At 47.7% G+C, this 12385-nt stretch overlaps 1 protein-coding gene across 1 annotated transcript in view; it reads right to left on the bottom strand.

The window, feature by feature from the left end:
- The window catches only part of rasa1a (RAS p21 protein activator (GTPase activating protein) 1a), a 55720-nt gene that overhangs the window by 21290 nt on the left and 22045 nt on the right, over window positions 1-12385 (bottom strand). The window contains exons 12-16 of the mRNA XM_079518945.1: window positions 10411-10498; window positions 10113-10193; window positions 4336-4493; window positions 2632-2708; window positions 1752-1924 (exon numbers count right to left, since the gene is read on the bottom strand). Of these exons, the coding sequence (XP_079375071.1) occupies window positions 1752-1924; window positions 2632-2708; window positions 4336-4493; window positions 10113-10193; window positions 10411-10498 (577 nt within the window). The remainder of the gene's footprint in view (window positions 1-1751; window positions 1925-2631; window positions 2709-4335; window positions 4494-10112; window positions 10194-10410; window positions 10499-12385) is intronic.

The following is a 12385-nucleotide window of genomic DNA, read 5'->3' as shown; positions in this document are numbered from 1 at the left end:
TACTCTTATAAAACAAGTATTTCCTACCTCTTTGAACTTCTATAAAACTAAGTATTTTCCTACCTCTTTGAACTCTTATAAAACCAAGTATTGTCTACCTCTGCACAAGCTGACTTCAGGTCATGACTGTAGTAAGGCCAGGTACCACAAGCTGACTTCAGGTCATGACTGCAGTAAGGCCAGTACCACAAGCTGACTTCAGGTCATGACTGTAGTAAGGCCAGGTACCACAAGCTGACTTCAGGTCATGACTGTAGTAAGGCCAGGTACCACAAGCTGACTTCAGGTCATGACTGCAGTAAGGCCAGGTACCACAAGCTGACTTCAGGTCATGACTGCAGTAAGGCCAGGTACCACAAGCTGACTTCAGGTCATGACTGTAGTAAGGCCAGGTACCACAAGCTGACTTCAGGTCATGACTGCAGTAAGGCCAGGTACCACAAGCTGACTTCAGGTCATGACTGCAGTAAGGCCAGGTACCACAAGCTGACTTCAGGTCATGACTGCAGTAAGGCCAGGTACCACAAGCTGACTTCAGGTCATGACTGCAGTAAGGCCAGGTACCACAAGCTGACTTCAGGTCATGACTGCAGTAAGGCCAGGTACCACAAGCTGACTTCAGGTCATGACTGCAGTAAGGCCAGGTACCACAAGCTGACTTCAGGTCATGACTGTAGTAAGGCCAGGTACCACAAGCTGACTTCAGGTCAAAAAGAGGGGCCAGTTTGACCGAAAACGAAGCATGCCTACCTGTTTGAACTGGTACTTGTAAAACAAGTATTTCCTACCTCTTTGAACTTCTATAAAACTAAGTATTTTCCTACCTTTGAACTCTTATTAAACCAAGTATTTTCCTACCTCTTTGAACTCTTATAAAACCAAGTATTTTCCTACCTCTTTGAACTCTTATAAAACCAAGTATTGTCTACCTCTCTGAACTCTTATAAAACCAAGTATTGTCCTACCTCTTTGAACTCTAATAAAACGAGGTATTGTCCTACCTCTCTGTACTCTAATACAACGAGGTATTGTCCTACCTCTCTGTACTCTAATAAAACGAGGTATTGTCCTACCTCTGTACTCTAATACAACGAGGTATTGTCCTACCTCTCTGTACTCTAATACAACGAGGTATTGTCCTACCTCTCTGTACTCTAATACAACGAGGTATTGTCCTACCTCTCTGTACTCTAATACAACGAGGTATTGTCCTACCTCTGTACTCTAATACAACGAGGTATTGTCCTACCTCTCTGTACTCTAATACAACGAGGTATTGTCCTACCTCTCTGTACTCTAATACAACGAGGTATTGTCCTACCTCTCTGTACTCTAATACAACGAGGTATTGTCCTACCTCTCTGTACTCTAATACAACGAGGTATTGTCCTACCTCTCTGTACTCTAATACAACGAGGTATTGTCCTACCTCTGTACTCTAATACAACGAGGTATTGTCCTACCTCTCTGTACTCTAATAAAACGAGGTATTGTCCTACCTCTCTGTACTCTAATACAACGAGGTATTGTCCTACCTCTCTGTACTCTAATACAACGAGGTATTGTCCTACCTCGCTGTACTCTAATACAACGAGGTATTGTCCTACCTCTCTGTACTCTAATACAACGAGGTATTGTCCTACCTCTCTGTACTCTAATACAACGAGGTATTGTCCTACCTCTCTGTACTCTAATACAACGAGGTATTGTCCTACCTCTCTGTACTCTAATACAACGAGGTATTGTCCTACCTCTTTGAACTCGCTGTACTCCTCCTCAGGCATGATCCTCTCCATGGAGTAGCGGGCTCGGACGCGCAGAGAGCCCGGTTCGATTCCCTTCAGAGGGACGTGAGAGCTGAGAGGAAACCACTCGTCAATCATCTGACCTTTCTGGAGGCGGTTCAGCTGGCAGCGCATGAACACTGAGGAGATACATTATAGTTATTATTATTATTATTATTATGAATCCTGAACACTGAGGAGATACATTATAGTTATTATTATTATTATTATTATTATGAATCATGAACACTGAGGAGATACATTATAGTTATTATTATTATTATTATTATGAATCCTGAACACTGAGGAGATACATTATAGTTATTATTATTATTATTATTATTATGAATCATGAACACTGAGGAGATACATTATAGTTATTATTATTATTATTATTATGAATCCTGAACACTGAGGAGATACATTATAGTTATTATTATTATTATTATTATGAATCCTGAACACTGAGGAGATACATTATAGTTATTATAGTTATTATTATTATTATTATTATTATGAATCATGAACACTGAGGAGATACATTATAGTTATTATAGTTATTATTATGAATCATGAACACTGTAAAAATCACACCCGTGTGAACTGAGTGGTGTAAGGTTTTATATAGTCTGATCAGCTCTGATCTGACGTAATGAAATCACACCCGGATGTGATTTCACAACTGGCTTTTTTTGTGCAGAAAAAATGAGCATGGTTGCTACGGTCATCCATGCTAATTTTTTCCTGCACACAAAAGCCAGTTGTAGGAGTGGTTTACACCACTCAAAAAATAAACATTATTATTGTTGTTATTATTATAATTATTATTCAGATCAGGTGAACTCACAGATGTCGCTCTCTTTGCTTTTTTTCGTCTTGTTGCTCAAACTGATCTCAAACCTGTTGATCTCACTGGACAGGTCACTGCAGAGAGAGAGAGAGAGAGAGAGAGAGAGAGAGAGAGAGAGAGAGAGAGAGAGAGAGAGAGAGAGAGAGAGAGAGAGAGAGAGAGAGAGAGAGAGAGAGAGAGAGAGACCGAGACAGAGACAGAGAGAGAGAGAGAGAGAGAGACAGAGACAGAGACAGAGACAGAGAGAGAGAGAGTGGGGGAGAGAGACAGAGACAGAGAGAGTGGGGGAGAGAGAGAGAGACAGAGACAGAGAGACAGAGACAGAGAGAGAGTGGGGGAGAGAGACAGAGACAGAGAGAGTGGGGGAGAGAGAGAGAGACAGAGACAGAGAGACAGAGACAGAGAGAGAGAGAGTGGGGGAGAGAGACAGAGACAGAGAGAGTGGGGGAGAGAGAGAGAGACAGAGACAGAGAGACAGAGACAGAGAGAGAGTGGGGGAGAGAGACAGAGAGAGAGAGAGTGGGGGAGAGAGAGAGAGAGAGAGAGAGAGACAGAGACAGAGAGAGAGAGAGTGGGGGAGAGAGAGAGACAGAGACAGAGAGAGTGGGGGAGAGAGAGAGACAGAGAGAGAGAGAGTGGGGGAGAGAGAGAGAGAGACAGAGACAGAGAGAGAGTGGGGGAGAGAGAGAGAGACAGAGACAGAGAGAGAGTGGGGGAGAGAGAGAGAGGGAGATATGTGGGGGAGAGAGAGAGTGGGGGAGAGAGACAGAGACAGAGAGAGTGGGGGAGAGAGAGAGGTGGGGGGGAGAGAGAACACATAGGGTTAATTAACTGTTCTCAGACCTTCTGATTTCACTGGACAGATCACTGAAACACTCTCTCACACACACACACACACACACACACACACACACACACACACACACACACACACACACACACACACACACACACACACACACACACACACACACACACACACACACACACACACACACACACACACACACACACACACACACACACACACACACACACACACACACACACACACACACACACACACACACACAGGACAGAGTTAAGGGGGAAAAAAAGTCATCTGTAACCTGAATTAAGGTGACTTCATTGATTGACATCAAATAGAGCCTGTCAGCTCAAACCCTGTTTTCAAGAGTGTTGTTTTCAAGAGTGTAGCACAAACGACAGCAGCATTACATAAGTTATACAAAACGGTACCAATTCCATTTAGCTCCTCTACATCCCATCCCCAGAGTGTCTGTCTTCAGGTACACTACATCCCATCCCCAGAGTGTCTCAGTATGCAACGCCAGCACTGCTACTAAAGCAATGGGAGGATACTTTTTAGGGGTTAGGGGTAGTGTGTAGGGGTTAGGGGTAGTGTGTAGGGGTTATGGGGTAGTATAAAGGGTGATACTAACTCAAAGATGAACTCCTCAGTAAACACAGGGTTGTGTCCCTCCCGGGGGTGTGTCCTGTGGTTAGGGGTAGTGTGTAGGGGTTAGGGGTAGTGTGTAGGGGTTAGGGGGTAGTATAAAGGGTGATACTAACTCAAAGATGAACTCCTCAGTGAACACAGGGTTGTGTCCCTCCCGGGGGTGTGTCCTGTGGTTAGGGGTAGTGTGTAGGGGTTAGGGGTAGTGTGTAGGGGTTAGGGGTAGTATAAAGGGTGATACTAACTCAAAGATGAACTCCTCAGTGAACACAGGGTTGTGTCCCTCCCGGGGGTGTGTCCGCGCCACCTGGACACTGTTCAGGTAGATGTTACAGTACGGGTTGGTGAAGTGTTTGACCGGAAGCTTGTGAGCCTCTTCTACGTAGAGGACGAGACTGGACACCTGTAGGCATGCACGCACGCACGCACACACACACACACACACACACACACACACACACACACACACACACACACACACACACACACACACACACACACACACACACACACACACACACACACACACACACACACACACACACACACACACACACACACACACATGCATTACATAGAGCACTGCACTGCTGACCTGTAACACATTTTATTACACAGCGTTGTTGAATGCTTGATTCTGATTGGTCAATCGCCAAATTCAGTGGTCTGTTATTTCTGCATAATGACCGCTCCCGCTCTCCCCCTGCCGAAGGCATGGGGAGAGAGTATGTTTTGTTGTCTCCACCAGGTCGAAGGCATGGGGAGAGAGTATGTTTAGTTGTCTCCACCAGGCCGAAGGAATGGGGAGAGAGTATGTTTTGTTGTCTCCACCAGGTCGAAGGCATGGGGAGAGAGTATGTTTTATTGTCTCCACCAGGCTGAAGGCATGGGGAGAGAGTATGTTTTATTGTCTCCACCAGGCCGAAGGCATGGGGAGAGAGCATGTTTAGTTGTCTCCACCATGAAGGCATGGGGAGAGAGTATGTTTAGTTGTCTCCACCAGGCTGAAGGCATGGGGAGAGAGCATGTTTAGTTGTCTCCACCATGAAGGCATGGGGAGAGAGTATGTTTTGTTGTCTCCACCAGGCTGAAGGCATGGGGAGAGAGTATGTTTTATTGTCTCCACCAGGCCGAAGGCATGGGGAGAGAGCATGTTTAGTTGTCTCCACCAGGCCGAAGGCATGGGGAGAGAGCATGTTTTATTGTCTCCACCAGGCCGAAGGCATGGGGAGAGAGCATGTTTTATTGTCTCCACCAGGCCGAAGGCATGGGGAGAGAGCATGTTTAGTTGTCTCCACCAGGCTGAAGGCATGGGGAGAGAGCATGTTTTATTGTCTCCACCAAGTCGAAGGCATGGGGAGAGAGCATGTTTAGTTGTCTCCACCAGGCTGAAGGCATGGGGAGAGAGCATGTTTAGTTGTCTCCACCAGGCTGAAGGCTTGGGGAGAGAGTATGTTTTGTTGTCTCCACCAGGCCGAAGGCATGGGGAGAGAGCATGTTTTGTTGTCTCCACCAGGCCGAAGGCATGGGGAGAGAGCATGTTTAGTTGTCTCCACCAGGCTGAAGGCTTGGGGAGAGAGTATGTTTTGTTGTCTCCACCAGGCCGAAGGCATGGGGAGAGAGTATGTTTAGTTGTCTCCACCAGGCTGAAGGCATGGGGAGAGAGCATGTTTTATTGTCTCCACCAAGTCGAAGGCATGGGGAGAGAGCATGTTTAGTTGTCTCCACCAGGCTGAAGGCATGGGGAGAGAGCATGTTTAGTTGTCTCCACCAGGCTGAAGGCATGGGGAGAGAGCATGTTTAGTTGTCTCCACCATGAAGGCATGGGGAGAGAGTATGTTTTGTTGTCTCCACCAGGCTGAAGGCATGGGGAGAGAGCATGTTTAGTTGTCTCCACCAGGCTGAAGGCATGGGGAGAGAGTATGTTTAGTTGTCTCCACCAGGCTGAAGGCATGGGGAGAGAGCATGTTTAGTTGTCTCCACCATGAAGGCATGGGGAGAGAGTATGTTTTGTTGTCTCCACCAGGCTGAAGGCATGGGGAGAGAGTATGTTTTATTGTCTCCACCAGGCCGAAGGCATGGGGAGAGAGCATGTTTAGTTGTCTCCACCAGGCCGAAGGCATGGGGAGAGAGCATGTTTTATTGTCTCCACCAGGCCGAAGGCATGGGGAGAGAGCATGTTTTATTGTCTCCACCAGGCCGAAGGCATGGGGAGAGAGCATGTTTAGTTGTCTCCACCAGGCTGAAGGCATGGGGAGAGAGCATGTTTTATTGTCTCCACCAAGTCGAAGGCATGGGGAGAGAGCATGTTTAGTTGTCTCCACCAGGCTGAAGGCATGGGGAGAGAGCATGTTTAGTTGTCTCCACCAGGCTGAAGGCTTGGGGAGAGAGTATGTTTTGTTGTCTCCACCAGGCCGAAGGCATGGGGAGAGAGCATGTTTTGTTGTCTCCACCAGGCCGAAGGCATGGGGAGAGAGCATGTTTAGTTGTCTCCACCAGGCTGAAGGCTTGGGGAGAGAGTATGTTTTGTTGTCTCCACCAGGCCGAAGGCATGGGGAGAGAGTATGTTTAGTTGTCTCCACCAGGCTGAAGGCATGGGGAGAGAGCATGTTTTATTGTCTCCACCAAGTCGAAGGCATGGGGAGAGAGCATGTTTAGTTGTCTCCACCAGGCTGAAGGCATGGGGAGAGAGCATGTTTAGTTGTCTCCACCAGGCTGAAGGCTTGGGGAGAGAGTATGTTTTGTTGTCTCCACCAGGCCGAAGGCATGGGGAGAGAGCATGTTTAGTTGTCTCCACCAGGCTGAAGGCTTGGGGAGAGAGTATGTTTTGTTGTCTCCACCAGGCCGAAGGCATGGGGAGAGAGCATGTTTAGTTGTCTCCACCAGGCTGAAGGCTTGGGGAGAGAGTATGTTTTGTTGTCTCCACCAGGCCGAAGGCATGGGGAGAGAGCATGTTTTATTGTCTCCACCAAGTCGAAGGCATGGGGAGAGAGCATGTTTAGTTGTCTCCACCAGGCTGAAGGCATGGGGAGAGAGCATGTTTTATTGTCTCCACCAGGCCGAAGGCATGGGGAGAGAGTATGTTTAGTTGTCTCCACCAGGCTGAAGGCATGGGGAGAGAGCATGTTTTATTGTCTCCACCAAGTCGAAGGCATGGGGAGAGAGCATGTTTAGTTGTCTCCACCAGGCTGAAGGCATGGGGAGAGAGCATGTTTAGTTGTCTCCACCAGGCTGAAGGCTTGGGGAGAGAGTATGTTTTGTTGTCTCCACCAGGCCGAAGGCATGGGGAGAGAGCATGTTTAGTTGTCTCCACCAGGCTGAAGGCTTGGGGAGAGAGTATGTTTTGTTGTCTCCACCAGGCCGAAGGCATGGGGAGAGAGCATGTTTAGTTGTCTCCACCAGGCTGAAGGCTTGGGGAGAGAGTATGTTTTGTTGTCTCCACCAGGCCGAAGGCATGGGGAGAGAGCATGTTTTATTGTCTCCACCAAGTCGAAGGCATGGGGAGAGAGCATGTTTAGTTGTCTCCACCAGGCTGAAGGCATGGGGAGAGAGCATGTTTAGTTGTCTCCACCAGGCTGAAGGCTTGGGGAGAGAGTATGTTTTGTTGTCTCCACCAGGCCGAAGGCATGGGGAGAGAGCATGTTTAGTTGTCTCCACCAAGTCGAAGGCATGGGGAGAGAGCATGTTTTGTTGTCTCCACCAGGCTGAAGGCATGGGGAGAGAGTATGTTTTGTTGTCTCCACCAGGCTGAAGGCATGGGGAGAGAGTATGTTTTATTGTCTCCACCATGAAGGCATGGGGAGAGAGTATGTTTTATTGTCTCCACCATGAAGGCATGGGGAGAGAGTATGTTTTGTTGTCTCCACCAGGCCGAAGGCATGGGGAGAGAGTATGTTTTGTTGTCTCCACCAGGCCGAAGGCATGGGGAGAGAGTATGTTTTATTGTCTCCACCAGGCTGAAGGCATGGGGAGAGAGTATGTTTTGTTGTCTCCACCAGGCCGAAGGCATGGGGAGAGAGTATGTTTTGTTGTCTCCACCAGGCCGAAGGCATGGGGAGAGAGTATGTTTTGTTGTCTCCACCAGGCCGAAGGCATGGGGAGAGAGCATGTTTTATTGTCTCCACCAAGTCGAAGGCATGGGGAGAGAGCATGTTTTGTTGTCTCCACCAGGCTGAAGGCATGGGGAGAGAGCATGTTTTATTGTCTCCACCAAGTCGAAGGCATGGGGAGAGAGTATGTTTTGTTGTCTCCACCAGGCCGAAGGCATGGGGAGAGAGTATGTTTTGTTGTCTCCACCAGGCCGAAGGCATGGGGAGAGAGCATGTTTTATTGTCTCCACCAAGTCGAAGGCATGGGGAGAGAGCATGTTTTGTTGTCTCCACCAGGCTGAAGGCATGGGGAGAGAGCATGTTTTATTGTCTCCACCAGGCCGAAGGCATGGGGAGAGAGTATGTTTTATTGTCTCCACCATGAAGGCATGGGGAGAGAGTATGTTTTGTTGTCTCCACCAGGCCGAAGGCATGGGGAGAGAGTATGTTTTGTTGTCTCCACCAGGCTGAAGGCATGGGGAGAGAGTATGTTTAGTTGTCTCCACCAGGCCGAAGGCATGGGGAGAGAGTATGTTTTGTTGTCTCCACCAGGCCGAAGGCATGGGGAGAGAGTATGTTTAGTTGTCTCCACCAGGCCGAAGGCATGGGGAGAGAGTATGTTTTGTTGTCTCCACCAGGCTGAAGGCATGGGGAGAGAGTATGTTTTATTGTCTCCACCAGGCTGAAGGCATGGGGAGAGAGTATGTTTTATTGTCTCCACCAGGCTGAAGGCATGGGGAGAGAGTATGTTTTGTTGTCTCCACCAGGCCGAAGGCATGGGGAGAGAGTATGTTTTATTGTCTCCACCAGGCCGAAGGCTTGGGGAGAGAGTATGTTTAGTTGTCTCCACCAGGCTGAAGGCATGGGGAGAGAGTATGTTTTGTTGTCTCCACCAGGCTGAAGGCATGGGGAGAGAGTATGTTTTATTGTCTCCACCATGAAGGCATGGGGAGAGAGTATGTTTTGTTGTCTCCACCAGGCTGAAGGCATGGGGAGAGAGTATGTTTTATTGTCTCCACCAGGCCGAAGGCTTGGGGAGAGAGTATGTTTAGTTGTCTCCACCAGGCCGAAGGCTTGGGGAGAGAGTATGTTTTGCACTCCGTCCGTCCGTGTACAGCTAGTCTCCGGCACCGTTAACCCGGTCGATGCCAAATTTTCCACACACACTCCCTGGATGCCAACGATGAACCTCTGCCCCAAATTTCCCAGAACGCCCTGTTATAGCGCCACCAGGAGGCCGACCCGCAAATCGTTACACACTATCTCTATAGTCATGTGCTCAAGACAGATCTGTCCGATATTTCAGATTCCATCCTAATTGGCATTGGCTTTCAAAGTTTGCAGGATTGGCCCTTTTGTAACAAAAAGCCTCAAATCATGAACTCAGCGTTTTTGAAAACATTTGAGCGAGAAATAGACGAAGCAACCAATCAGCAGGCTGATTAACACATGTACTGCTTCTGGCGTAACGTTCCGTCAGTTAAGCTTTATTATTGATATCGAACCGGATCGCTGATTTATTTTCTTTTTTTTGGCTTGGCCTTTCCTTCTTTAGCGATCCTAGACTGGATTGCGCAACCACGCTGCCGTCCACCTCCCTTTATACAGGCTGACTAAAAGCTGAATAACTCGAAATCTACGGAGCTCTCCGTGGTTTGGATAAAACGTGTGATGTTCGGAGGTCTTTGCTGATTATCCGGTGGTCTAGATGGAAACACTGGCGCTTTCTAGAGCAAGGATGGCTATATTTTAGCTCGCTAGCATTGACGCTATTTATTTAGCATCTAAGATGGCCGCCCAAACAGGATGTGAATCCAGCATGTGTCACACTACAAACGGCTCGGCAGTCTGCGGTTGTCTCTGCGCCCATGCGTGTGCGTGTGTGTGTGTGTGTGTGTGTGTGTGTGCGTGCGTGTGTGTGTTGGATGTAGTACCTGTCTCAGTCTCTTGTTGGATGTCGGTTGGATGGGTTTTCTTAAATTAATGCAAAACGTCTGGAGGCATTTCATCCAATCCTGCACAACACAAGATGCATTCTGGGTAAGTTTTTGAGGGGCGCCAGCCAATCATAGCCCTGCTTACAGAACCAGACAGCCAATCGTACCTGTGCTTACAGAACCAGACAGCCAATCGTACCTGTGCTTACAGAACCAGACAGCCAATCATAGCAGTGCTTACAGAACCAGACAGCCAATCATAGCAGTGCTTACAGAACCAGACAGCCAATCGTACCTGTGCTTGTTCAGGAGTCTCTCCTGCGAAGTAGAAGATGTACTGCTCTTCACTGAAGTGTTGAACCACAATCTGGAAACAGTTTGGCCTGAAATAAAGATGTTATCATTATCATTATCATTATTATTGTCTACCTGCATCTCTTGTTTGTTCGTCACACCTCCGAATAAGGTCACACTTTGTGACACGTCACGCCACCATATATGGCCGTCTCCATATATGAAGATCCTCCCTTTTGACTGATACCTGTCCATTTAAACTCTAGACGAGCCTGTTGACTGATACCTGTCCAATTAAACTCTAGACGGGCCTGTTGACTGATACCTGTCCATTTAAACTCTAGACGGGCCTGTTGACTGATACCTGTCCATTTAAACTCTAGACGGGCCTGTTGACTGATACCTGTACATTTAAACTCTAGATGGGCCTGTTGACTGATACCTGTCCATTTAAACTCTAGACGGGCCTGTTGACTGATACCTGTCCATTTAAACTGTAGACGAGCCTGTTGACTGATACCTGTCCAATTAAACTCTAGACGGGCCTGTTGACTGATACCTGTCCATTTAAACTCTAGACGGGCCTGTTGACTGATACCTGTCCATTTAAACTCTAGACGGGCCTGTTGACTGATACCTGTCCATTTAAACTGTAGACAGGCCTGTTGACTGATACCTGTCCATTTAACACAGCGAACGCTAATCGCGTATCCGTACGTTATTAATTAATCAAACGTCCGGTGCTAACCACGTATCCATACGTTTTAATCACTTTTTTATAGCATACTTTCATTCATCTTTTTACCCACCCGGACAATGAAGAACCATCCCCCTGTCATTGCTGCTTAGTCCCGCTCACGTGATCAGAAAAAAAAAACCCTCCCCTCCTGAAAACAGGAGGGCGGGCCGCTTTACGTGTAGAAGCCAGTGTAAAATGGACGCGCCCATGCCGATCTAGTCGGTGTGTGAAAAGAATCAAATTTCACCTAACCGCGCCTCACCAGGCTTTCCCCCACCTCGGACATTTCACCCAACACTATAATACTCGATTCCCCCCTCCCCTCCTGTTTCTCCAGGAGGAGGATCTTGCGAGATGGGGGCTCTGTCTCTCGGGGAAAAAAATTATGAACGGAACGCTGCCTAAACACATATGCACCGGATTGGCATTGCATAACGTCTGCAACACACATGGACAGATGCATGTTTCCTTCTTCATACTGTAGCGACCAAACGATCCCCGAGCCTACAATACTACGAACTAACCACAGTATCGAGGGGCCGCCACGACAACAGACAGTGTTCCGTTGGTGGATCACGTATCGCCATGCAGAGCCGTCATAATCGGAGATCGCTCGGACGTGTGATTGTAACGCTTTTTTATTCATTATAATTGTAGTGATAAGACCGCAATGAACGCGTCTGGGACGTAATCGACCCGGGTGTAATGTATAACGAACTTTTCCGCGTCCTAAACCGTGGTGTTGTGATCTGTGGAAGTCATTTTTTCCTTGTCGACAAGGAAAACATCGACGTCGACATCACAGCCGGGTGAAGCTTTTTTTTTTCTCCATCGCCCCCATGCTGCATGCCCAGGCATGTTCCCCTATACTAGCTTGAAAAACAAAATCAGCTGATGATGACAACGCGTCTCACCGTTATACTATAGTTCTGAACCGAACGGTGGACTGGGACTTTTTATAGCCGTACGGATCAAGACTTTTGCTGCCCAATGTGCCCATGACCCCCCCCCCCCCCCCAATGTTACTGCGATCAAGACAATGAAAGCAGTGAGATAGATTAGGCGAGGCGAGGCAATCATCATCATCATCATCCTTATCTAAAGAAAGCAGAGTTATGAAGGTTTATAGTCAGACATTGACAGGCAGATATAACAATAAACACAATAAATATGCTATACATCCTATACACCGAATGAAAGCCCTGAATGTGTACTTTTACAAGGAAAAGAGTAAACA

Source organism: Electrona antarctica (assembly GCF_951216825.1).
Source record: "Electrona antarctica genome assembly, chromosome: 13".
NCBI classification, from domain to species: Eukaryota; Metazoa; Chordata; class Actinopteri; order Myctophiformes; family Myctophidae; genus Electrona; species Electrona antarctica.
This window is presented reverse-complemented; position numbering and strand designations above follow the sequence as displayed.